General features: G+C 39.7%; 2 protein-coding genes across 7 annotated transcripts in view; one reads left to right on the top strand and one right to left on the bottom strand.

Annotated features, from left to right (window-relative positions):
- Positions 1-4,553, bottom strand: part of BCCIP (BRCA2 and CDKN1A interacting protein) — a 29,473-nt gene extending 24,920 nt beyond the window's left edge. Inside the window, exons 1-3 of one of the 3 annotated variants that reach the window (XM_075000477.1) lie at positions 4,366-4,548; positions 1,732-1,806; positions 536-616 (exon numbers count right to left, since the gene is read on the bottom strand). In XM_075000477.1, coding sequence (XP_074856578.1) covers positions 536-616; positions 1,732-1,806; positions 4,366-4,488 — 279 coding nt within the window. In that variant the 5' untranslated portion in view covers positions 4,489-4,548. Of the gene's footprint in view, positions 1-535; positions 617-1,731; positions 1,807-4,365 lie in introns of all 3 variants that reach the window. The other 2 variants (XM_075000476.1, XM_075000475.1) reach the window with 2 other exon arrangements.
- On the top strand, positions 4,005-27,623 carry UROS (uroporphyrinogen III synthase). Of its 4 annotated transcripts, XR_012646312.1 has the most exons (12): positions 4,516-4,604; positions 6,137-6,226; positions 6,996-7,079; positions 7,990-8,086; positions 14,284-14,358; positions 16,165-16,239; positions 19,546-19,579; positions 20,614-20,662; positions 21,878-21,961; positions 22,693-22,778; positions 24,772-24,870; positions 27,242-27,278. XR_012646312.1 is itself a non-coding variant. In XM_075000479.1 (10 exons), the coding sequence occupies exons 2-10, from the start codon at positions 6,164-6,166 to the stop codon at positions 27,365-27,367; spliced, it is 789 nt and encodes a 262-aa protein (XP_074856580.1). In that variant the 5' UTR covers positions 4,005-4,158; positions 6,137-6,163; the 3' UTR covers positions 27,368-27,623. The 4 variants fall into 4 exon arrangements, 2 of the variants coding, with proteins under 2 accessions (XP_074856580.1, XP_074856579.1); XM_075000479.1 differs by lacking the exons at positions 4,516-4,604; positions 19,546-19,579; positions 20,614-20,662 and adding an exon at positions 4,005-4,158 and having other exon boundaries at positions 27,242-27,623; XM_075000478.1 differs by lacking the exons at positions 19,546-19,579; positions 20,614-20,662 and having other exon boundaries at positions 27,242-27,623.

A 27,623-nucleotide genomic window follows, 5' to 3' on the forward strand; every position in this document is an offset into this window, starting at 1 on the left:
AATGGCCACAGGAATTTCCCTCAACATAATTCTCATTCCCTCTTCCCCCCAGAAAAACCCCCACCAACAAGACTCTCATTTGTTTGTAATGAATCAAAAATTTTAGTCTCGAAAGGAGAATTTTTAAGCAAATTATAAGCAAGAGTAAAAGAGATTTGTAATAGGATATGATAAATAATGTTTAATACAGCACTTGCTACTGTAAGTACTATCCCACCACCACATCTCTTTCAGTCAGTTACTCACAGAGACAAAGTCTAGGTAGCCTGCAACAGTTTGGCTTCAGCTTAGACTCGATAAAGGAAATAGAATATTTAACTTATCATATCACGAGCTAAGGTCACCACAAAACTCCACATTAACCTCTAAAGAAAAGGAATTAACATGAAAATACAAGTAACAAACAAATGCTTTATGCTACAACAGCCTGAGTTCTAGACCTCTTAGTTACATGTATGTTATAAAGGGGATTGCAATTGTTCCATTCCAATATAAAATTATACTGCGCAGAATTAGCAAGAATGGAAGCCCTTACCTTAAGAACACTCCCAATGTGATTTTGTTGTATTAGTATGTCAGTTAACTCAGCAGTATTAACTGGAGCTTTCAGAAATAGCTAAAAAAAAAAAAAGTACTGTAAAAACAAACTAAAATTTTCATAATGGGACCTATTTATTAAAATGGCACTCTTTCCTGTGGCCTGTTCCCCTTATCTTCTTAGGCAGCTAGTGTGCTTTGCCTGAAAATGTTAGGATAGCATTAAGACGATAAGATCAAAATAATTTCTCTTTAAAATAATGTGTTTAAGTTCTTGTACCAGTCTCTTAATACCCACTCCCACTCAGTATATTTATCATTTCTTTCCCTTCCCTGGATATAGGCTCTTAAGCAATAACGAACCTCAACTCCCTTAGTAGCTTGCAGTAGCAACTACTCTAATATCTCCAAATTAGTTTTCGTTTTGTTTGTCCTCTTCTGTATTTTAACCTTCCAATTTTGACCCAGTCTGCAAGTTTGTTTGAGACTGAATTTGAAAGAAAAGGAACCACTGATCAACAGAGGCATGAAGCAGACACATAGGGGACAGAAAGGTACTTTTTAAAATTGCAGTCAGTCAAAAACCTTCTAGAAACACAAATATACAAATCTCAGGGACCACCAATGCTTGAAGGCTGAGAATGAGAGAGCAGACATGGTCTATCTAGGAGTGTGATGTACGTCACAGATTGGGAAACACTGCATTTAATCAAGTGCATGGTATAGTGTAATTATTCATGTCTTGGACAACTGAGACATAATAAACATTGAATCAATACTAGTAATTGTAACTGATGACAGTTTAGGCTGTAGTACGGGGGGGGGGCGGGGGGGGAACCTTTTTTGGGCCTGGGGCACTGACCCACAGAAGGAAATCTGTTGGGGGTCACACAAAAGTGAGAAAAACAAAAAATCCCCACTGACGGGACCTCCAGCTGAGAAGCAGAAAGGAAGACACCTCATTACACTCACCCAAGGCTAGCAGATTTTGTGAGTGACCCTAGGTACTGGGGACGGGCCAACAGGTGTTCCCCAATGTGGGAGTAGTAGAGAAGCCCCGAGCCTCATGGGCTGGATCCAGGCAGGCCAGGGGCAGCATCTATCCCACAGGTTTTAGGTCCCTACCCCACTATAGAAGCCATTTATTTATGGCAGAAATCCAATCAGGAGCAAGAAAGAATATTCCAAGTCTACCTGCTGTAGTAATTTCTTTATGCCATTGTAGTTGTTATCTGATATCGAATGTGCTTCAAATTCAACATTCACTTCCTGTGAGCAAGCAGAAGACAGCAAGTATCACACACATGGTTGGCAAGTGGAATATATCTTAAAAGAAATGTAAAGTAAAATTATAATATGAAGTAGAGAAAAAATAGCAGTTTAATCTGAAGTTTTATTTCTATCACTCTATTTATACATCTCTTTTGTAACCTTTAGACAGATTTGGTTACACCAACATTTTTAGACAAACAGCTCTCAAAGCTTGTTTACCTGCACCACTTTAAGGCTTTGCTCCTGCAATGTGGTCCACATAGGTGCACTACTACAGACATGCAGAGTTGAACTCCATGAAGTTTTAAGAGTTAACCTACATGAGTCAGATGAGGAGTCTAATATTTCCAGTAAGTTCAAAGTCTAGTTTTTCCACAATTTTTGCTCTATTTGTATACTTAATTCAGACTAGAAAAATAAAACAAAGGCTATTTCTAGTCAGTTTCACTCCTAGCACCCAACCACTAACACAATGTTTTAATGATTATGTTGCAAACACTACAGAGGTCCAGCCAACAGTAACAAATAGTCCTCCATAACATTTAAAAACAAGATTAAAACTTTTCTATTACTAGACTCCCCTCAAATTTCACAACCTCCAAGCTGTGTATGACACAATTTTGAGTATATTAGCTTGAATGCTGTTGAGGATTAAAGGCATGTCTACACAGCAAAAAACCCAAAGCAAGCAAAAAATAAAAAACCCAGACCAGTGAAGGTCAGAGACCAGGTTTACAGATTCTATCTTGCCCTATGGTGTTGAAACCATGCATTCCTGCATGGGCTGAAGGCCAGCTCTGAAACCTGGCAAGGGATAAAGGTGGATCTGAGAGCCCAAGTGGAACGATTTACTCTGATATTTTTAACTCATAGTGAAGGCTCCACAAGCACAAGTCTGTGGACACAGACTCAGACTTGCTACCAGAGGGATTTTTTTTTTTGACACTGAAGTGATACCCAAGAGGTCTAGCCCATCATTTAAGCTAATTCATTCATTTAATCATTAACATGATTAAAACATACTTCTCTCTGCCAATCAAGACAGGGCCTTTGGCTGTGTCTATTAGAAAAACAGGTGACTTCTCAACCCAAAGTAAAATTCTAGCAGACAAGTTGTCTGTAACCTGACCTAACAACTCACATGATAACTACAAATTGCTTTGTCTTCTAGGATTTTACTTTGAGTTAACATGTAATTAAGAACACACCTTTTTCCCTATTGGAAAGAAGAGAGTGTATTTTCACTGTCATGTTCACTGAGTACACTTTCAGCTTCACACAGTTCTTGAAGCACACACTGAAATCAGTATGAAATAATTAATGTTCTGGTGTATCCTGTGTGTTTTTTTTCTCTTCCTGGTTTCTTCCACGATCAAAGAAATTCTTTTACCAACAAACTATCACTGATGGTCTTAAAACCTGGACAGATATTTACTCCTGTGTGGCTTCGGTGTGGCTCCACATGGATGTAGGAGTTTTCCCATGTGGAGCTGATTGCAGGGTTAGAGATATAAACAAATACAAATATACAAAAGCTAAGGCTGTAGCAGTAACCAACTCATTGCATACATGTTGCACTGTGGGTTGCTATTTAGACTGTTAAATGAACACTTTAATATAGAAGTTCTAAAGCAGGTCTCTTTGGTACTACAGCTGGTTCTGCAGGTTATGACTGAGGCCACAGAAAACAGAAGTTCTATTGAATTGTGTGCAATCAGGCTCAGTACATGCCATAGCAGCAAATAAATTTTAGCACTAATATCTTCATGTTACTATAAGATTACTTACATTTCCTAACTTTTAACTGTTCAGTTTTTTTTAAGGTTAGCACTACACTGCATTGGAGCTTTCACCATTCGCGTTATTTTAATTGTGGTGAAACCCTGTCCATCCATCACAGAGAAAAGAAGAATAGTCCCAACATCAACATCTGACGAAGTGGGTTTTTGCCCACCAAAATTTATGCTCCAAAGTATCTATTAGTCTATAAGGTGCCACAGGACTTCTTCTTACTCTCGAACATCAACACGGGCATCACTGGCTCGCGGCATAAACCCGTTTGCTGTTTTTTCTCGGTTGCTAAAAGAACTTTGCTCCAGCCAAAATATGAGCCTAAAAATAAAGCATCTTGCCTGGAAACGGCATTTGATTCCGAGCCTTTTAAACTGAGTGTTTCCAGGCCGGGCAGCGATAATAGATCAAAATGTTACTCTGCAGGGAAGCAGAAGAGTGGGGAGACGAACGCGTGCAAAGAGCGAGGCGGGAAAAGGAGAGCGAGACGTTATCAGAGGGCCGCGTTATGCAGCGGCCTCACAGAGCTCTTTCCGCAGGAGGCTCCCCACACCCCAGGTTACGGCTGAGGGCACAGGCTGGTGACCCGCGTGAGGGGTCCTAAGGGCTGGGCTAAGACGGGGACGGGGGCCAGGCGGGAAAGAGCGGGGCAGCGAGAGGCTGGGCGGTCACCGGCCGGGGAGGGACCGCAGCCGGGAAAGCGGGGAGAAGATCGGGCGGGGGAGGGTCTAACTAGCTCGGGAGCCCCGGCCTCTCGCCAGTCACCTCGTCGAGCTCTTCCTCCTCCGAGGCCGAGTCCTCCTCCTCCGAGGCCGAGTCCTGCTCGTCCCCGTCCTGCTGCCGGCGCTCGGGCGGCCCCGGCGCCCTGCGCTTGGCCCGGGTAGCCATGCCGCTCACCCGCCGCCGCGCGCAGGCGCCCCGGAGCCGGAAGGCCGCGGCGCGGCTGCTGCGGCGCAGGAGGAGGGAGAGGAGCAGGGCGGCTCCCGCCGGCCCCTCGCGCGCTGGTGAGCGGCGGGATGGGCCCGGAGCGGCAGCTAAGCGCCGGGGGGGGGGGGGCGGCTCCTGGCGCACGGCGAGGGCAGGCCGCGGGCCATGGCAGCGAAAGCCCCGGCGCTACCTCGGTGGCCGCAGCTTAGGGGCGCAGACCGAAAAGCGGCCCGCCCGCGAGGGGATCGCAGAAGGGGTCTAAATACTAAACCCAGCGGAGGGTTTGCGAGGCTTCATTCTGGCCTATGTGTTTGCTCCTGTCACTGGCATCTTGGCATGAGCGAACCCCCCTCCGCTTCTAGAGTGAAACCCAGGCAGCCCCCCCACCCCAACTTCTCCACCGCGCTTTTTGGGCCTCCTTTGTACAGTACCTCGTAAAGGAGTAAAAAGGGCACAGACCCTTTTCTCGCCCGCCTTTTGGAGATCACCTTACGTCGTTCACATCAGCCCTGACGAACTGTCTTGGTAATGGGGGCGGTTTAGAACACGTCCGACAGGAAGAGACGCAGGTGCCTCCTGCGGGTTTGATTAAAACTTCCAAAGTTGAGATTTGCTCTATTGGTCTATGTGTCAACGAAGAGAGTTTGGAGCAGAGCTGTCTTCCTATGTTCTGCATATGAATCTCTCTCCTCCAGCACCACTGGGACCTGACCGGTGCCAATCGAGAATATTTGCCAGCACATGGGAAGCTAAACTTGTCTAGTGGCATTACCAATGTATCCACAGTTTGCTAGGTTTATTAGGCACCTAGAAGACATTCGGGGTAAATTTCAGCTAAATAACAGCACAGACCACTGAGAGCCAGGCCTGGCAGCTGTAAACAGATTTTATAGGGTCACCAGAAACTTGACCACACTCATGATTAATGGTCATCTGTCTAACTAAAATCATGCCCGATTACGGATGTTGCCAGACAAGAGATTGCTGGACTAGAAAGGTTCAGCCTGTATCTTATCTGGTGTGTCAGCCACATGGAGGCTCCATGGGCTTAGATCTTCCCCTCATGCACTACTTTCTGTTGCCTCCTGTAGACTTACTAATATGTACAGTACAAGAGGAAAGCTGTACCATAGTAATTTTCATAAGTTCTGTCACGTTCCTATGGACATTTTGTTTGCCTTTGCCCCTACACAGGGTTGCCAGATTCCACTGGTTTCCATCCATTTTTTCCTACTAGAGTTACTAAAGCAACTTGTAAAGCAAGGGTACTTTGAAATACACACATTTTAAAAAATAAACTCCAGGATAAAACACTGTACTATGTATGGACTGATATGGAACAGAATATCAAAATGTGTTTTATTTTAAAGTGCATGTTCTTAGTTCAGCTTCATTGTAGTTTGTTTCTCTGTAAGTGGTATCATCTAAAACACATGGTTTTGGCTGGTCTTATCAGGATGAAGGTTCGCTTCCAGAGAATGTTCGCTAGCTGCTTACTTATTATGTAAACGGTAGTGCATCTCTTAGTTGTCCTGGTTTTTGTTACGCATAATTTGAATGGAGAAGTGTCCTCTGGATCTAGCTTAGATATATCTTTGTTGTGTTCCAGTGTTGTGTCGCCATTCTTCGGTAGAAAATGAAGATTCTGTTACTGAAGGAACCCAGAGAGAGAGACTCAGGACCAGATCCATATATTCAAGTAAGTAATATTGGGGTGTGGGCAAACTTATTTTTTGTATTTCATAATTAATGATAATATAATATTCATATTTAGCAATTAAACAAGAGATATGTTTTGATGTTACAAATAAAAACCTGTACAGTGAAAAAAACTAGAGAAAATGCTTGAGAGGTTAGTATCTAAAACCAAAAATTAGTTTCCAATATAATTTGCATTATTACGAAGAGTAGTTTTAGCTGAGTAATCATCTGTTGTTATTGAACTTAATTTTTAACTGGGTAAATGGCTAAATGTCAATTTGCTTTCAAGCAGATCAGAATGATTATTAACATTTTTATAATGATTACAAATACTGAGAGTCCAAGAACATAGTTCTGTACTGAGATACCCTTTACCTGCCAGAATTGGCTTTTTCTCTTCAAATTCTGTTTATGTGGGCAGTTCTGACTTGTGCAAATAGTCCCATTGGCTTTAATGAACCTTCACATACATGTAACAGTTTGCAGGGTTGGACTCCGAGGTACAGTACTGAGGCACGTTAGTGATGTGAGACAACTTATATTGTTCAGTAGATAGATAGTAGGCTTCAGTCTCCAGAGTTGTCAGTTCAATATCTTTCAGCAGTACTATATTCACTAATAAAAACAAAGAAAAATTCGATAGACTACTGTTTTTGTAGTTTAAAAAAGTAGTTGAATAATTGTACTCCCAAATAGCCCATTATGTTAAGTATAAGTAATCACTGTTTGTGGTGCATTCCAGTGATTAGATACACTTTTATCCATAGGAATTAGGATTATATGGATTTGAAGCAGCCTTAATTCCTGTTTTGTCATTTGAATTTGTGTCTCTTCAGAGTTTCTTTGAAAAGGTAAGATGTAAACCTTTTAGTAGTTCTGTTGGAGAAATTATGTCCCCTGATTGCTAGACTACAAAAACTTATAATGATTTAATCATATTTAATAATATTAATTATTAATATGATTTAATAATATTCCCTCACTGCTATCCATACTGCTGTTTCTCCCTTGAATTGATAGGGCATTAAAGAGCTTTCTTCAACTCAGGCTCTTTCCATTAGTACATATCTTTGTAGTCTCATCCCTCATTGTCATTTTGGACCAAAAAACTGCTACTGATAAGAGTGAAGAACTTCACTGAACATGCTAAAGTACGCCTCCCTGAGATGATACAAAGTCCTCTGTCATGTAACCAATTTGTAAGATTCAGCAGGCATGAGCTATATCCAGTCTTGCCATTTCTATGATACAAGGTTCATAGCCTAGAGCCCTTTGCCATGAAAGTGTATCGACTGCCTACCAAGAAAACAGTCTTGAATTTAGGATTCTTACTAGAGTCCCACAGAAAATCTTTTTTTGCCGCATAGACAGATGGTAATCTTAATCATTCTTCATCCTGGCAGTGAGTCAAGTCCTATCCCTATGTTCCTTTAAATTACTGTTAGCAATAATCATTAGCTACCATTGTGAGAATTTTAAGTCTACTGCAGGCTTTTCTCACATCTAAGTCAAGTGAAAGGAATCAATGTCTGTTCCTAAATTCAGATTTTCAGAGTTAACAATGTCTTGTGTGAAAGTTCATTTACTTGAATTCCTTGTTATAAATCTCATTAATATTTCTGTGGTTGGTGTTTGATGATCAAAATATTTGCCACTTTGGATTGTAACATTCATTTTGTAAAAATGTGACACTCACTAAGAGTTTTTATTTGAACTTTACAGAGTTTATTTGAATATACTTTTTACCTTGTTTATTGGTAGCTCTCTCATCCAGATTGTTATGGAGGATTAATATTTACCAGTCCAAGAGCAGTAGAAGCTGCCAAGTTATGTTTGGAAGAGAGTAGTAGAAATGAAGGTGAATGTAGATTTAATTATATCTTTTACAAATGAAGTTTTGTAAATTTCATTCTCCCACCCATCATTGGCTATTTGGTGAGTATGTGTGTGTAGGTATATATTTTTAAAAGGCTTAACTTAGAATAATTGAAGATGCTACACTGCTTTATGCTTAGGTAAGCTTTGATGTGTGGAGATTTTGTTTGTTTTCCCCCCTTCTAGTAATAATTTTTCTGGTTCTCATAACAGAAAAGAATTCCAAGTGCAAGTTACTCATTAAAATACATTTTGCCCATAAAGTGAATTCAAGTTCTTCTTCCTAATGCTTGAACAATTAAGGGAGCCATTTCAGATTTTAATGCATAAAAGTATATTCTGGAGCTGTACATAGGTGTTTGCTGACAACTCTCTGGCCCACAATAAATGCATACACTAGAAACTGGCTAACTCTATCATCATGCATGTCTGAATCACATAGACTACGTCTACACTTGCCCAAAACTTTGAAATGGCCATGCAAATGGCCGTTTCAGAGTTTACTAATGAAGCACTGAAATACATATTCAGCACCTCATTAGAATGGTAGGAGTTGCGGCACTTCAAAATTGACGCAGCTCACCGCCGCACGGCTCATCCAGATGGGGCTCCTTTTCTAAAGGACCCTAGCAACTTTGAAATCCCCTTATTCCTAACAGCAGATAGGAATAAGGGGATTTTGAAGTTGCTGCGGTCCTTTTGAAAAGGAGCCCTGTCTGGATGAACTGCATGGCGGCGAACTGCAGCAATTTCAAAGTGCCGCGGCTGCCAGCATTCTAATGAGGCGCTGAATATGTATTTCAGCGCTTCATTAGTAAACTTCAAAATGGCCATTTGCATGGCCATTTTGAAGTTTTGGGCTAGTGTAGACGCGGCCATAAAATCGTACTTGAAAGAGTTTTTCCAAATCTTGAATATAGAATTTGTCAGGTGCAGTGAAAAATCAACGAAAAAGTGAATAAATAATAATTAATAAATAAATAGCAAATGTACCAAGTTGGGTGGAAGAGACATGGAAATGTGGCATACCAGATTCGACCAATAGTCTGTCTAGTCTGATATTCTGTCTCTAACAATGGCTGATACCAAATACTTCAGAGGAAGAAGCAAGTAAGCCTATACGTGGACATTTACTGAATACCATGCATATGGAGAGAGAGCTTTTTGTAACCCTAAACAGTAATCAGTTTATTCTCCATAGAACAAGGGTTTATACTTCTTAATATTTTTACATAGCTAACTGTCCTGGAGTCTCTGTTCACTGCTGGGGATTATCTCTGCCAGACCAATACCTCTTCCTGCACTTGCACTCCATCACTCTCTATGCCTTGCTCATTCAGTACTCTGCTGCTCTATCTTTGTGGTTTGGGTCTTCAGCCAGGTCACTGTAGTCCTCTCCCTCTGGGGTATCAAATTTCCTGAGTCTCACTGTCTGAGGCAGTCATCCCATATGCTGCCACTTCCACAGTGGCTGATAGCCAAATCCATGGTTCAGCCCAGGGTCCCTACAACAAGCAGTCAAGATCTGCACAGTTCTAAACTTTACTGAGGTATCCCTGGACTACATCCTAGCTTATCGTCTCTCATCCTGAGAGTGATTGTAGCCTCACTCCCTTTAGCTACCAACTTCCAGGCTTTACACAGGCTCAGTCTGTTTCTGTCCAGCAGATCCTCCTCTCTAACTGGCTCTTGCCATCTCCTCTAGGTGCTGCATAGGTGGTTATTGGCCCATCTAGTCACCTCAACCCCTTCCAGCCTGCTGGAGTGGGTGGGAAGCACACTCCTCACTAGCATGAGAGTAAATGTTTTCATTAACCATAAAGTTATCGTATCCTTTTTTAATCCTACTAAACTGTAGGACTGTGTGTATCTTTTCATTTCAAATACTATCCCCCAAATAATTAGAAACCCCTGATTCACGTTCTCCATATTTTGAGTCTGGTCATGCAAACATGTATATGAGTAATTTTACACACGTAAGAGGTACCAGCTCAGGGAGACTACTTCTATGTTTAACTATTTGCTGCATTAGAATCTTATGGTATGTCTTCATGACCTGGAAGAGCAACCTGGTTAGGATAGATTTTCCAAGGTTCAGTTTTGCACACCTAGCTGGGAAGTGTGATATCAAACTACCAGGGATTGACAGTCGACTCCTGTATGCCTCAGTCTCATGATGAGGAAGGAAGGTCAATGGGAGAGTTTCTCCTGTTGACTTCCCACAGTGAGGATATACAGGTAAGTCAGTTATAGATAAGTCAGTTCCAGCTATGCATTTGCCATAGCTGTAATTGCATACTTACAATTGACTTTAAGGTCTAGTATAGACCTGGCCTTAGACTTTAAGGTTTTGGAGGCAATGACCATATCTTTGTATATGCACAGCTTATTACGGTTGGGCCCCAGTCCTGATGTGGGCTTTTGAGTACTACTGGAAAATATGTACATACTGTAAAAAAGTACCTATACCTGTATTTTGTTATGGGTCAGGGGGCAATCCAGACATCTAGGGGGAGAGGATGTGTCACTATTTGACCTGCAGCCTATGCATCAAAGGCTGCTGCTACACTACCATTCTCCTGTTGGAGGTGCCATGGTAATGAGGCAATTCGAAGCAAGCTAATAGGGTGCTAATGTGCATATTCAGCACCTCATTAACATAATGGCAGCCACGCAAACTGACTTTGAATTGTGGATTGACAGTGAATATGGGGAGCAGCTTCGAAATAAGGAATTCCTTGTTGAAGTGGGGCACTTATTTCAAAGCTGCCCCCATCTTCACTGTCAATCTGCAGTTCAAAGTCTGTTCATGCAGCTGCCATTATGCTATTGAGGCATTGAATATGCATGTTAGCGCCTAATTACCATGCCATCTCCAATGGGAAAATGATAGCGTAGCAGCAGCCTTACAGTGCTTTGCTGCTGTAGCTTCCAACCAAGGATTTCCATCACGAGTCTGTAGGTCACATACTGAAGTGCCTGTGCTCTAGGCACTCCTATTTCAGCAGCTCTGATCCCAGCAGTCTCGTCTACACCTCCATTTTGGCTTCCACCAGCCTTGGTTACAACCATCACACTTCCACGCCACAGGTTTTCCCAGAGCCACGTGCTGTGTACTACTGTCCAGTAGATCCTTTTGCGGATATGAAAATGTGGATCCACATCTCATCTGTATCCATCAGACTCAACTCTTCATCCAACCTGTGCCCCAGATTTTACTTTCAGCAGACCTGGAGAGGAGGGAAGCACAGATGAGCAAGGAGGGAGCAGAGTCATGCATGGAAGAGGCTGGTAGCATAAAAGCAGGGACTGGGGATAAGGGGCAGCAGGGAATAGTGGGAAGGGGCAGGAGGGATTCAGGACCAGGGCTCTGCAGGTCAGTGCTCACCAGAGAGATTTAAGATGCAGCTTCTTGTGTCTCTTCTTGTGTCCTTTCCCTGCTAGCAGTGCAGAGGGCTGCCCTGGTACCCCCACTGGTACCTGCTCCACTATCCATGGATATGAAGAGCTCTACTGTTCAGTATTTTACAGGACAATACAGAGAACAAAGGAAACTTGGTATTTCTTTTAAGACACAATCATAGCACAGCTTATTAATTAGGGGTAAACACATGCTTCCATTTAAATACAACACTGAGTTGGTTTATAGTAAAAAATAAAACAAATTTATTAATGTGGGATGTAGGTCCAGTGACGCCAAGTAAAAGGAATAAAGTTAGAAAGGATTACAAGGATTACAAGTAAATTATGTTGAAAACATTAAAAGTCTAAAACTTAATCTAGCAAAGCACAGGCTTTGTTCAATATGGTTTCTCACCTATATTCAGTTTCCAGAAACTTCAGTCTTCCATTCTTCTCTCTCCCCCTTGGTGGAAGGATCCATGTTTCCTATCTTGCATAAACTGTGTTCCCTTGTGACTGTCTAGTCACAGATACCAAAATAGTGTCTGTCCTTGCTTATATCTTCCAAAGTTCAATGAATTTGTTTTCAGAGGCAGGATCACCTTGCCCTTCTTATGGCCTCCCCCTCCCCCTGCTGGTCTCTGTGTATGTAGAGCTTCCACTATTTCTGGTCAAATATTGTATATTTTCATTGGATAGTGGGGAGGGATAACTCAGCGGTTAGTGCACTGGCACTGTAAACCCATGATGATTTCAGTCCTTGAGGGGTCCTTTCAAGGTTCAGAGCAGGCTAGATTTAAAAAAAAAAAAATCTGTTAGGGATGGTAATAGGTCCTGCTGTGAATGCAGGGGACTGAACTTGATGACCTCTGAAGGTCCCTTCTAGTTCTGTGATATAATTCTATGACAATCCATCCTATCTTTTGGAAAGCTCATTTTTCCCTTTGTTCACGGACAGAAAAGCGTAATGTGAGCGAGTATCCATAATTTCTTATGTAATGTTAGCACATACAGTTCATCCTGATATGAATCACTATTGTGTCATAGGGTTGCATAAAAGACAATATAGTAATATTATATACGATCAGTTAGGTCAACTGTTACCACTGGAAGTTCAGATCCCCTTTCTATATAGACTAATAAACCTTTTAAATGGACTCTTCTGAGGGTTATCCCTCAAAATAAAGTTTATTCAAATTGCAAGAAGGGTAACGTGAAGTCTGGTGATAAAGGAAGCTCCATGTTCTTTCTTTTAGCTCTTGTTACCTTAACCATTGTAACATGTAAAATTGGACCTTCACTGTATGTGTCTGAAGACCAAGCTGGTCAGAGAATCCAATACTCATATGTTTGTCTGAGGCAGACCTATTTATAGTCTACCCCAGCAAGCCTAGTTTAAACATGCTTTAGTCCTATTTCCAGCATGCATTCATCAACCATGCAAAAATGTTAATGATCAGTGAGTTATTAGTTTTCAAGTGAAACCTCACAAGGGCTATTTGTACAATAGCGTGTAGGGTCCAAATACAAGGTGCACCAGTGTCACCCACTAATCAGCCTCAGTCTTTTCACTGTCTCCTTCTACGGAATGCTTTCCATTCTTCTGACTTTTTTTTTTTTTTTGCATGCCTCTCACAGAATCTTTTCTATTTCTATTAAGCCCTTTTTTAAAAAACTGAAGAGCAAAAGTGAAAGCATATTTACTGTGAATTTGTACTGTTATTTTATATAAGGCATTATAATAGGAGACCTATCAGATCCACCACATTTTTTAGAAAGAAAAGCTATTTCCTTACCATTTTAATTTGATTTCTGCTTCTCTGGGATATTATTTTCTTGTATTGATAGATCTACTTTTTCTTTTTTTTTTTAAATCAAAGTCAGTTTATATATTTGTCTTATTATTTTTATTGAAAAATATAGCTGTATGCCAAAATATTCCAATGTATGAATATAGGACTTCTTTACCATTCTTTGATTTGTTGACATGAAAACTTGCATTTATTCTATGGCTAAGCTTTCAGTTTTAATATTGAATCTTTATGTGATATCCATATTGCACAATATGAAATTATCAGTTTATCATGCACTTTCTGCTTTTTAATTATTTTTCTTCTGCAACTTCTACTGTTTTTATTCCTAATAAATGTCAAAATATAATGAAAATTACAAGCTACAGTTCATCTTGTACTGGGCAAGTATGCATTAAAAATGCTACTTGACACGAGTAATTGACAACAGCATTTGTTCAACCAAAGCTTTCTGAATCATGTTATAGACCATTTTTATAGTGAACAGTATAACTGATATTTATAGGGCTTGTCTACACCACCACCTTTCTTCGAAGGAAGGATGGTAATTAGGGTGTTGGGAGTTTACTAATGAAGTGCTGCTGTGCAAAATTTTGAGGAGTAAGGAGACTTCGAAGTTGCCCCGGCACTTCGAAGTACCAACAACGGGTGAGCCGTGGCTAGACGCGTGCCGGTACTTCGAAGTTTAAAACTTCGGAGTTGCTTGCCGGGGGGCAGGGGTGCAAATTTGGTTAATGAAGTGCTGCCTATGGACAGCAGCACTTCATTAGTAAACTCCCAACACCCTAATTAACATCCTTCCTTCACAGGAAGGTGGTAGTGTAGACACAGCCATAAGTATTTGTTTTTAGTATTTTGGTGTATTCATAGATTCCTCAAGATAAATAAGCAGTCTTTTGGGCAGAAGTCCAAATATTCTGGTGTTTATGCTTTATTGCCAAATACTTACACATAATATGTTTTATAGTCTGGAGAACTTCTCTTAAAGAAAAATGGAACACCAAGTCAGCATATGTCGTAGGAAATGCTACATCTTCTCTTGGTAAGCAGATTAAAGAAGAAACCCTTATATGAAACAGCCTCTTCAGTACAATTCTTGAAGTGTTAACCTTAGCTCACAGTTGCCCAGAACAAAAGTATAAGAAGCTCTTTTTAATTAACAAGAGAATGTTTGTAAAAAGTCAGTTTTATACTCCAGCTGAGGATCTGGCCTTTGGGTATACATTCTTTTCCCTATTATAGTGCAGTTGTGATTACAGTAATGGTGATTTAAAAGATTAATGAAAAAAAGTATAGTATGTATGTATCTTTCCTGTTTCTTTTGTAGTGTGGATGAAATGCTGTTGCCATTGAAGTCAGTGGCAAAATTCCCATTGACTTCAAAAGTAGCATTTCACCTGTTGTTTCTGTGCTGTGACCTACCAATGGAAAGTTTAAAGAAATTGTATACATTGGTTATAACTGTTGAAATCTGTGTTCATGTTTTAAGTCTGAGTTAGGTGTCGCATGCAAGTTTTACATTTATTCTGTTAAGATACTACATCACATAATTAAGCAAGATGTAAGATAGGCCTATGAAGAGACAAGTGGCACAATTTGACTCTGATTTTTCTGCTATTAGCTATTGTACGTGTTATTTTTAATTATATGGGTAGCCAAAGACTAACTTAGACAGTGAAGAACATTTACCATTTTGTTGGAATACTGCTGGATTATCAATGCTGTGGCTTTTTTCCATCCTACTAATTTGGCACATTTTAATTATGTTAATTTCATTTAAACGCTATCTGCTTGTGAATTACAACATGCTAGATAATAGTTTGCTGTTTGAATTAGAAAATGAATTTATATGACAACTGTTCTGTTACAAGTTGGCAAGAGCTATGTAATGCCATTGCCTATTCCACCTATTCCATTATTGGATTTAAGTACATAGCCTGAGCAATTATTCAGTTCTCTGCAAAAATATCTTGTAATTGAGGACAAGCAAGACTCCAGAGCTAGATTTGGGTTTATTCCCCTCAATAGGAATAGATAAATCTGACTAAGACTATCTGGATGTATATGAGAGCCTCAAGAAGACAATAGATTGGTCAGCTTTGTGTCAGATATTTTCCTTTTGTGCAAGAGACTTAAAATATTTAATGATATTTAGAGTACATGGATTAAATGAAAATGCTGATACAATCTGATCCTGACTAGTTGCTTAGCATGGACATATCCTAGATTTAATTTCTAGAAGTACAGGTGAGATTAATTTAACTTCAAATAGAATGTCACAGTTCACAATGCTAGTCAATATGAAGAAAATAATATGAACTGAAAGGAGGCTTTAGCCAATCACATCTGACTCTATTTAATTAACTTCCTGGCATTTACACCATTTATGCCTTTATGGTAAATAAGCATATTGTACTATTGCATTTTCAGTTTTGATCCTGCATCACAGAGGGGAGATGAACACCTGGTAAGCTACATTAGTAGATTCAGCAGGAATACAGGAGCTGTCATAGGGAGTGCAACCTGTTTTGTGCAGTGAACCAACGCTGGCACTGTTTGGCTCCTGCAAATTTGAGGGCTTGCGTGCTCCAGCAACAGGCTCCAGGATGAAGTTCAGATATTCCGTAATCCCCCATGTTGCTCTCCTAATGCAGTTCCCGCTATGTGATCAAGGATCAAGTCATTAGGTAGCATTCTACGCTAAAATAATTATTCAAGAAAATCTAAAGTTCAGGAAAACATGGATTAAATTGGATTTTCTTGTTCCATTCATATGTTTCTGAAAATGTATTCAGATTGGTCTTCGCATTCTGCAAAACAATATATTTTGTTTTTACTTTTCTTACAGTGGAGGAAATTGGTCTTATTCCACAAGGAGAAAAGTGTGGAAATGCTGAAAAACTAGCCAGATACATTTGCACAAGTAAGTCTGGAGATAGCTTTCAGTTAAGGCAGATTTATTTTAAACTTGCTTTAAAGCCTGCTATAGATAGTATGCATATGTGCGCATACTGCATAGTTTGTGTAGAGGTGTTCAGTAGAATCCTGAAACCTCATTTATTGGAATGCTTCAGATATCCTCAACACCTAAGCCTGTTAGTGCTATACAGTTGCTAATCTGTATATGATTATTATTATTATTATTATTGTCCAATGGACAAAATGTAATGAAAGGCAGAATTGCAGATGTAACCAGTTTTTGTATCTTGGTGCAGTTGATAGTCCATGACCTCTTAACATTGCCTTTCCTTGCTGTACGATTAGACATTACCCCAAAGCAAAGGAGGCTGATCTCCCCACCTTCCATTGTCCAGTGGTTTAAAAGTCAATAAAGGCTCATCCCTTACCCTCAAAATTAACCAGACAAGTCCCAAATGAGAATTGTTTTGAGAAAGTTATGGAAGTGGTGGTGTGGGGAAGGTTGCAAAGGAAGGCTGAACTTCATTTGGTTTGGGGTTAATGTCTAAGGCTGAACTTAGCTTTTGTTATGGTGAAAGCTGCAATGTGCAACTATTAGCTTGTTCTAACAGTTTCAAACTTTTGTCCGTTCTATGTGATTGCAAGTCAATTGGTCCAGTGCAAAACACGAATTTAGAAAGTTTAGGTATTGTACTTATTTGCTTTTGTTATACTGACCTGCATTGCATATAGCTTTGCTGTTAAATTGTTATGCATTGAATGCACAAGTGGGCTATGTAGTGTGAGAATGTGAGGGATGAGGGGGAGGGAAAAAATGTGTAATACCAAGGATTACTTTCCAGTGACTGGAAATGTTACATTTTTAGGAAATCCAATAATAAGAAAAGATCTGAACTGCACTTTAGAAGAATGACCTTTAAGAGGTCTGTTAACTGCTCCAAGACAGTTCTGTATTAGAGAAATGGAAGTCTTTATCTGACCCCCATAAATGATTGTACCATTGCAATGAATACAACAGCAGCCCTGGAAAAAAATAGAGGATTGCCTGCTGTGCAGGTTCAAAAGCGATAAAAAGGAATGATGGCAAACTAGCCCTTTGTTTTAAAGTAAATCTAAAGAGCTTTTTTTTTTTCAACCTCCCAGTTCTTTGTTTGGTTTGTCTGCTTCTTATTTTACTTTTAGAAGGATAAGCTGCTTCCACCTTTGTGTGAGCATTAAACTAAGGCACTGGCCACTCCCAAATACATTTTGTCTTACCCTACTCCCTCAAAAAGCTCTTCTCTTCAAAATGCACCTTCTCCTTCCCCACATTTGTTCTTTATGTCTATGTTTTCACTGGAGACTTTTGTTGACAAAACCTGCTGTGCATTCACACTAAAAATGTGTTCTGTTGACAGTAACTTGAGAGAATGCCACACTTTTGTCAACAGCCTAATGCCTCTCCTGACAGAATGTGTCAACAAAAAAGCCGTGTGGATGCTCCAGAGGGGCTTCCGGATCACTGAGCAGCCCTGTCTGCTGTCGGTTTGTCATTCTGTTGAGAGAGTGGCCGGGCAGTCCGGCCACTCTCTGTCGACAGAGAGGCTTGACAGAGTAATCCACTTTCGTGTGTGGATGCAATCTATCAACAGAAGTTTAGTCGGAAGATATTTTCTGACAGTAACTCCTTTCAACAGATGGCTGTAGTATAGACAAAGTCTGTGGGTTGGAGAGGGGAGTTCTCAGGTGGTCATACTTACCTCAGCTCTTGCTGATTACCTTGCTTGGTCTGGCGGAATAGGGAGTGGGTACTGATGGAGGTGGCCAGATAGGGAGAGAACAAGGGGAATTGTATCCATCATCAACGGCAGCCTCTGGAAACCACCAGCCAGAAAGCAGTACCTGTACTTCTAGCAATTTGGAGAAAAAAAATCCTTGACTGATAGTAGCTTCTTGTTAGAGAGCAAGCAACATTTCAGAATGAGACAGAATTGCAGGACTCTCAGTATATTTGCAAGAAATGCAATCCTGAGTGTATTACAACAATACAGAAAATTTCAATCCATGGAGACTCCTATTGCTGATATGTCCATAACCAAACTTAGATTTGTCAGTTTGGGTATAAATAGGCACAATGAATTTATCAAATCTTTTATAACAACCTCTGAAGTAAGAGATAAATCATAACAACATCCTGAATCAATGTTTTCCATTTTGCACTTATTAGTCAGGCATTTCTTTTTGCTAATACATAACATTACAAATAAGGAAGTAAATGAAAAGTATTAAATCTAGAGAGAGCAGGAGTTTGAGGCCGTGTCTACATGTGTCCCAAACTTCGAAATGGCCATGCAAATGGCCATTTCGAAGTTTACTAATGAAGCGCTGAAATGCATATTCAGCGCTTCATTAGCATGCGGCTGGCCGCGGCACTTCGAAATTGATGCAGCTCGCTGCTGCGCGGCTCATCCAGACGGGGCTCCTTTTTGAAAGGACCTCACCTACTTTGAAGTCCCCTTATTCCCATAAGCTGATGGGAATAAGGGGACTTCGAAGTAGGCGGGGTCCTTTCGAAAAGGAGCCCCGTCTGGACGCGATGCGCGGCGGCAAGCCGTGTCAATTTCGAAGCACCACTGCCGCCCGCATGCTAATGAAGTGCTGAATATGCATTTCAGCGCTTCATTAGTAAACTTCGAAATGGCCATTTGCGTGGCCATTTCGAAGTTTGGGGCACGTGTAGACGTAGCCTGTATGTCTCTAATATTTTCTGCCAGTGTGGAGGAAAAAAACACTAGAATTCGTGACATTTATTTTGTTATTTACTTTTCATGTTTTGCTCTTTTGTTATTTACTTTTCATGGTTTTGGTGCTGACTTTGGCTTAGGAAAAACATCAAATGACTGCTTAATTAACTAGATAGTTTCAGTCAGTTTTAACGCCAAATTCTTTTAGCTTTATTAGAATTTAATGTCTTTGTAGTGTTGATTATATAAATTGGAGGATGCTTCTGGGGCCAGTGCATGTTACAATGTATATTGATACCAAGTTATTGAACTATTATTCTTTGCTTTGTAAACACAAATGAAAAAGGATTAGTGTTACTTTCCAACCATCTTTGGTTGGGCCCGTATTAATGTATTTTTCCTTTATCTCACAGAATACTCTTCTGCATTTTATCTCAATTTTTGTTGCTTCCTATAATTAATTACTATCATGTTTCTGGGTCCTATTAAAACTTCAGTTTGCAATTAAGATATTCAGATCAATCTGCACTGACTGCTAATAAGGTCCTTCACTTTGATTTTTACTGTGGTGTCTGTTTTTTCCCCAGAGGCAACTGTGGTGCTTAGTGCTGAAAATCAAAAATATCCTTCCAGGTCTGAAAATAAATAATCCAGTCTGTGGTTTCTTGTTCTGATAGACTTATGAAAAAAATCTCTTCAAGAGGAAATAGAATTATCAATTAAGTTTTGAAAGACCCTACTTATTTAAAAAAGAGTAATATAATTGTGCAGCATTTTGCTTCAGATCTTTGTGTCTCAGCATATATTTCATACACTAAGTATCCAATTAAAAAAAGCAAATATGTGCACAGAATTTATTAGAATATGTCCACTGCTCAGATGTTGTTTAGTGATGAAAAATTATGAAGAGTTTCTTCTTTCATTTAAGCCCAAAGGAAGATTGGTAATTTCCATAGTTTCATTCGCTTCTCACACAGACCCCCATTTTACTAAACTATTAATTCCCATGTTCAGATCTTTATTCAGTGGTAAAAATAACAATTGCAAAAACATTATTTAGAAATAGCTCCTGCACAGAGTTTGGTTAGAATATCACATGTGGTATAGTATTTCAAATAGAACTATATTGGAGGAAGCTGTGTTACTACTTTTGTTAAAAGTAGCCTCAAAATATTAACTGAACATCCACCAAGCCACGGTTTCATTTTAAAGAGGAAGTAGTGATTGGCAGTAACATAGAAAAAGACTGTGAAGACTATCCATATACACATGGCCTTCAGTTGGTTCTTGAGAAAACTAGTGATTCAGCTTGTTATGTAAAGAATTAGATAATATTGTTTTTCTCTCTAAGGCCAGATCTACACTTAATGGGAAGATCAAATTAAGATACACAACTCCAGCTATGTTAATTATGTAGTTGGAGTCAGCTTAGTTTGAGCTTCTGCACCTTCTTCAGTGTGGGAGGTCAGTGGGAGCAAACTCTCCCATCAACTTCCCTTACTCCTCACAAGGAGCTGGAGTTCCATTGCCAGTGGGGGGCACCCAGTGAGTTGGATTTAGAGTATCCCTACCATATGCGCTAAAGTGAACTCTGGAAGATCAACCACAGCAATGTCAATCTTCCCTAGTGAAGACATACCCTAACTCCCCTCCACCCTCAGCATCTGTTTCAGTGAGGTCCTGATTGGGGCTACCATTTTACAGGTAAATGTATCATATGCCTCCTTCCTCATGTTATTTTTCCCTCCTGTTTTCTAAGTATACAATCCACTTGCAATAAAAATTGGTAGAAAGAGTTTTCTGAAGCAACGACCTAAATTACGAATTAAAAAAAGGCCTAAAATACAGCAGACGATTGAACATACTCCCAAAATATAGTTAGTGTAACCTCATTCCCCAGCAGTGGGGAGCTTTGATTCACACACATGCTGTAGTCATTTTTGTTGGAAGTAGTGTCTTCACTTCCATGTATGCCATATCAGATAGGGTATGTGGGTGTATAGATTCCAGTGATAAATCCCTGTAAAAATGTGAACATGGAGAACTGAAATACCATCTGATAGGTCCTTTTCTGGAGATGTATTTAGCTTTATAGCAGTGGAGCTATGGATCTTAGACTGTAGTGCAAATATGCCATCTCCTGCTGAGCTGATGTCTCCCTTTGACAGATCAGCCATGAAGAAGCAAGCATTAGAAACATACAAATCAAAGATTATCCCCTTTCCAAAAAATCAACAAGAGCAGTCTTCATGCTTGTTTGACTGATGTCAGGAAGCTCCTCCCTACATAAGAACAAATAGGGATGAGGTCCTCCAACTCAGTGGGCGAGGAGACTCGTTTGAGACAGCCTGGTAAGGGGAGTAGGAGTCTCCTCCCTCACAAGTAATGAAATAAAGGTGGTAGAGGTAGCTTTGGAATACCTTTGCAAAGCATCCTGTCCTCTACGTAGCATGAACTGTCATGGAGTTATCTACAGCTCATATAGCTGCAGCTATATTCTGTTCAATGAAGCCTTTGAATAACAAATTGTGTGTGTGTGTGAGAGAGAGTGAGTGAGTGAGAAAATTGGGGAGAAACTGACGAGATAACTTACATTTCTCTTGGCATTCTCTATTGAAAAGCAAAGGAAATAGAATCTAGAAATGCCATTTATCTTTTTGCCAGATCTTTTTAACCAATGTATTCATACTGTAGCAATGAAATCCCTCTTAATTTACATGCTAAATAGCTTCTGCCTTCTGAATTGAAGATGTGACTTGAACTACAAATGTTTTCAGTGATCTTAGTTTCGTGCTTGCCTATGATGCAACATATTGCATATTCAGTATATATTCAAAATCTGGCACTTTTAAAGTGTAATTTGTGCTCACTGTTAAACATGTAACCATGATTTAAATTCACTAATATGCTTGTTTACAGGGGAAACACCTAATTCATCACCTCTTCTATTTCCTTGTGGATCTCTCAAAAGAGAAGTTCTTCCAACAATACTCAAAGAAAAAGGTTGTTGTAGCCTTTCGAGTTTAATTTGAATTTAACTTAACTGTGGAACCCCTCACCCTTTCTCAAAGTAATAGTGAAAGATTAAAGCCTTATTTTTCACTGGCTGTGTCTACACTTCAAAAATAACTTGGAAGTAAGCAACTTCGAAGTTAAACATCAAAGTAGGGCACTATTCCATTCCCGGGAATGGAGTAAGGATTTTGAAGTTGGGCTCCCTACTTTGAAGTTAACTTAAAAATAAGGGAAAATGTGTGTAGACTCCCCGCTGGCTACTTCAAAATAGTGCCTAACTTAGAAGTTAACTTCTAAGTGTAGACGCACCCACTGTGAACCATCCATGGATCTGTGTACGTTGCATTTGGACTGTCTGGAGGTGTGGACATGACAGAGAATCAGGGAGCTGAGTTCTGCTCCCAGCTCTACTACTGATGCCATCTAACATTAGAAGGATAATTTGATCCTTCTCTTTGGCTCGGTTCCCCAGTAGTAAAATGGCAATTGCTATATTTATTTTATTCAGGCTTAAATGGTGCTTTTGAAGTGCTTTGAGATCCTCAGATTAAAAATGCTCTAGATATGTAAAAGGCATTGCATTTTATAACTTGAAGGGCCCAGGCATTTTCTGAAAAATACTCTTAATGGAATCAGTATTATAGTGATATTACATTGGAATAATTGGCACTTTTAAAATCCTGTTTATTTTCTGGCATATTTTCTCTCTTTAATTACAGGTATTTCCCTGGAAGGCCTCACTGTTTATCAAACTGCTCAACATCCCAATCTCCAAGAATCGCTGAAGAATTATTTCTCACAACAGGTATTACATAGTCAAAGGTCACAAGTGTAATGGTACCCAAAAATTTTAGTAAACATAATGGCATTTAAATATTATCGTGACAGACATTATAATAAATCCTAAAATATATAGATAATAATGCTTCTGGGAGACAAAAAACCCAACCTTCTTTGATATTAGACCTTTCAAATTTGACAAGTTTCCAAGCTATGTTTTATATCAAGTTCACCAGAAACCACTATTATTTATTCATCTTGTTCTTTTTGACCTTCTTAATAAAACTGGAATTTTGAAAAAAAAATCTGGCTTTGAATCATGTCACATCAGAGACAAAATAACTAAGAGTATTTAATGATTTACTCGCTAATACCCACAGAGGTAGGATCTCTGTCACAGAATATGTTTGCCACAATTTTATGATCTGAATCCAGCACTAATTATCTGCTCTCCATGGTTGCTGAGCCATGTTCTTATGCCGATTTTCTGTTTGAGAATGTGTTACCTATTCCATTTTAAGTGTAAAAATTTTGGATGATACTCTATCCTCACAAAGTCCTATTTCGTAAAACCATACTAAAGCTTCTTTTTGCGTTCTAACAAAGAGATCAGTGGATAGCAAAAGAGTTTTGGAGCCATGAATACACACTTCTGGTTTCTCAAGATTAGATAATTGGAATGTTCTTGTTTGCAGGAATTTGCATTGTAGCTATGATTCAGCATACTCAGAATACAGCTTTGCATACTTACAGATACTCGCTTGCCTGAGCATGTCATTTCTTATTTAAAGCCTCTGCATTGGCTTCCTGTTAAATTACATATTGATTTTGAGTTTGTTCTTAAATTCAGAATCCTGAATCACTGTCCCCACCAGCCTACCTGTTTTGTTGTGCTGTCTGTATGTTCCTAGATGAATATTAAAGTTATAATTTGCAAATGATATGGTTTCTACAGGTCAAAAATGTGAGTAAGTAGCAAGTAGGACATCTTGTAATTTTGTATTTCTTATTATGAAATTCATTACCTGTTGCAATTAAGGATGTTCATTCTTGTTGTTCAAGGCAAAGCTAATACAATGCTTATTATGAGCATTTAGTTCTTATATTTTGATATTTCTATTGTGGTTAATTATGCAGTGCCCTGCATAAGTGAAAGGTGGTGGTGGTGTGAATCTATTTCAAAGTGTACAAGTGCATTTAGGCATTGTGATGTCTTATTTTAGCCTCTCTTCCTCTTTCTGGAATTCGTAACACTGAGTTAGGTGTCCAAGTTCCCTGTGCCATGGATGGGCAGAGTCAGGTGCCTAACAAAGAATTTTCCAAAGCCCCCACGCTGAGTGGAAAGCTACCTATGCTCCTCAGTAGGAAATGCTGAGAAGGATGTGTCCTAAGCCCTACTCTTAAAAGGGAGTTAGGTGTCTAACTCTGCTCACAATTCACACCTTTGAGTTTTCCTCTGGAATTAGGCACTTGAGCCATGTCAGCCCTTCTACATGAAAAGTAGAGGAGACAATATGTTCCTTATAGAAGTAACCCAGGGGTCTACCACCCAGGAACGTGCCGTAACCACTGGACTCTAGCTATTCTGAGATGGGTTTCTTTTGTTGAAGCCATTCCAGTTTGTTAGGTGTGAGAGAGACCCACAGAAAAGAGTTTAGGGCGACAAGAGAGGACATGTAAGGTGAGAGGCATCTGGAATATATCCAGAAGTGACATATATTAGTGAAGAAAGTTAGGAGAGTAATAAAGGAGACATCTTGATCCCCGTATTAGTATCACCAAAGAACCCTCAATTACAACGACTTAAAGAATAGATGGTTAGAAAAACAACCATGAAGTTGAATTGGTCCCTTGTGTGGTAACTGCCAGGCACCACAGACTGTACTCAAGAAATGCCTCCTGTTGGCTGGAAGCATGGAGTCTACACGAAGAGACTGATATGAAAACGTGTTGTGATATTCACCTAGAGTCAAGAGAAACATGTTCCAACTTGCTGTTCTTTCTTTGCTTTTATACAGGGTATTCCAGCAAGCATCACATTGTTTAGTCCCTCTGGTGTCAGATTTTGTCTCCCACACATTCAGAAGTTTTCTGGCAATCTTTTTAATCAAATTAAGGTAAATTATCTAATAAGTGTTAAAACATGGTGAGGAGGAATGTGGCCTATTGGTTAGAGCAAGGGATTTGGACTCAAAAGAGGTACATTGTATTCCTTATTACCACTCACTTACTCTGGGACCTTGGAAAAGTAACCAGGCTCTTCTGTTTATATGTCTGTAAAATAAAAATTATAATGTTTTACTGGCCATTGTAACGGGCTTTGAGATTTTCAGTTGAAAGTTACTAATTAGTGCAAAGATGTTTCTTTTATTTTTAATTAAATATGTTAGATTTGTAGTGCTAGTTAAAATGAGTTTCAGAGAGGTAGCCGAGTTAGTCTGTATCTTCAAAAACAGTAAGAAGTCCTGGGGCACCTTATAGACTTACATATAGGGTTTCAGAGAAGGCTTTAAAGAGGGAGTCTCAGTCAAGGGGCGAGCCAAAGCTGACAAGGTCCATTCAGTCAGGGTGGATGTGGCGCATTAACAGCAATTAATGTGGAGTTGTGAACATCAAGAGAGAAGTGAAGTCAGTTCAGTCTGGTGGAAGTGGCCCATTTTCAGTAGCTAATCAAGAGTGGAGAAACTCCAGCAACCAAGGATTGAACAGAGACTGAGAGTGGCTGGCCCATTACAAAAGCAGTTTCTCTGCTCTTAATGTTCACACCTCCACATTAGCTACAATAATGGGCCACATCCCCCCTGACTGAACTGACTTCATTTCTCCTCTGGATGTTCACTGACTGAATCGACCTTGTCAGCTTTGGCCCTCCCAGTGACTGAAACTCCCTCTTTGAATCCTCCTCTGAACACACTCCCCGCTCAGGTGTGGGTAAGAATCTGAGAAGAACAGGCAGCATAGTGTGTGTAATTTTAAAATGTTAAAAGAGGGCCTTAACAAGTCTCTACTGTTATTACACTTGTGCCAACTAACAGAATCATACATGGTAAAACTTGACTGCAGAAAGTAAATCATTTGCTTTATTGTTTTTAATAATCAGAGACACCTAATCCTCTTTCATAGTGATATGAGGTGGTATTTGCATTTAGCAAAGAGTAAGAGGGAGGGGAATTCATAATATTTATGTAGGCTAAAAGAAGCAATAGGCTGTCTCTAGGAATCAGGAGCAGCTTGTGGGCTGAGTTCTACAGCAGGGAATTGCATCATTTTTATGTATCACAGTAGTTTCTGGGAATCACTACAGAGAGTTTCCACCATAAATCGTCCACCAACAAAAAGATGAAATTATGAATTTAAAAAGGAATTGAAGGGGAGGAGTGATGTAAACAATTCTTTGAGCATCTTATGTGCTTCACAGTTGTGCATATATTAAAATACTGCTTATTGTGGCATAAAGAAGAGTGGTGAGAAATCAGATAAACTATAGCTGTTACTGGATTTGGAGCTCGTAACTACAAAATTAATAGCAGGGTTTCTGTGCTTAAAGTTAAGGAAGTACAGATCCTCTTACATATAACTCTGTGATCCTTGTTACCTTTGTAAATTATTCTTTGCATTCAGTGAAAATTCTACAAAAGCTGGGGTTGGCAATTGTCTGATCATGTACCTTAAGGACTTGTTTGTGAATGATTGGCTTGATGATTCCAGTACATATAGGGTAATTTGAATTTGCTGAAAAGGGCCATGTAACTTTCTGTCTAGTGAAGTTTACAGCATTCTGGAACGTATGCTCAAGGTGAGCAACTCAACGTGGAGTAGGAGTCTCCTCAGGTTGTATGTGTGGAACAAACCCAAAGTCTGCATGATTCAGAAGCAGCAATCTCTGCACATTGAATCCATATATGAATCCATGTATAATTACCTGGCATTACTATAATCAGCCATGTCATCCTTCCCTGCTATTGACTGATAGTCACTTGTTGCGTCTTACTCGTAAGCCAAACATCTAGAGCAAGAGGATCACCTAACATGAATTAGGATGTTGCAGTTTTAGCAGAGTCATTCCTCTTCAGGAGGAGGTTTTTGTCTGATTTCCTACCCCACAGCCTCCTTTGGGTAGAGTTAGATTCTCATTATTTTAATAAACCAAGAAGAGTGTCTGTTTGAATTGGCACTAACAAGCTTGACGCACATTCGAATCTATCTGCCTCGAGTAAAAGAACAATAGGGTGTTTGGACTAGTGACCTAAGCCATATGCTTTTAGTCAAAACAAAGCAGCTAAATTGATGAATTAATTTTATACAGAAAACCCTCAGCACACGTGACAGCTTTTACACTTAAATTCCAAAGTGTCCAAGTTGGACATGCTCATTAAGCTTGTTTTGGTAGGACAGAATGACAGAAGACCCTGAAGTAATGTTGCAAGAGTTGATGCTAACACCTCATCTGATTACATTATGTACAAATATAATTATTTGTCATTTCAGTTTGCTGCTATAGGTCCAACAACAGCTGCAGCACTAGAAACTGAAGGAATCCCAGTGAGCTGCACTGCAGACAATCCTACTCCCCAAGACCTCGCTGCTGGACTCAGAAAGGCCCTTCACTTGTAGAATTTCTGTTTGTCTGAATACAAACATCATCTGTGTTGCTGCAATAGTCTTCCAGCAATCTAAGGCAATTCATCACTGTTTAATGTGGATACTAATGTTCATTTGGAATTTTTTTAAAACAGATATGCTCTCTGCCTTATCATTTAGTACTTCCCTTGACCATCAGTCTGCTCACAGCACTATGTGGTTCTAGTGGAAAAGCCAGACTGAAAAGTCCAGGTCAAATTTATGGGGGCATGGTAATGAGGCAATTCGA

Source organism: Carettochelys insculpta, chromosome 7 (genome assembly GCF_033958435.1).
Source record: "Carettochelys insculpta isolate YL-2023 chromosome 7, ASM3395843v1, whole genome shotgun sequence".
NCBI classification, from domain to species: Eukaryota; Metazoa; Chordata; order Testudines; family Carettochelyidae; genus Carettochelys; species Carettochelys insculpta.

Bases quoted from the DNA above. Each gene is read 5' to 3' on its own strand.
- UROS (XM_075000479.1), top strand. From the start codon at position 6,164: ATGAAGATTCTGTTACTGAAGGAACCCAGAGAGAGAGACTCAGGACCA. The intron at 6,227-6,995 runs GTAAGTAATATT...TTTTATCCATAG, and splicing joins GACCAGATCCATATATTCAA to GAATTAGGATTATATGGATT. The intron at 16,240-21,877 runs GTAAGTCTGGAG...GCTTGTTTACAG, and splicing joins AGCCAGATACATTTGCACAA to GGGAAACACCTAATTCATCA.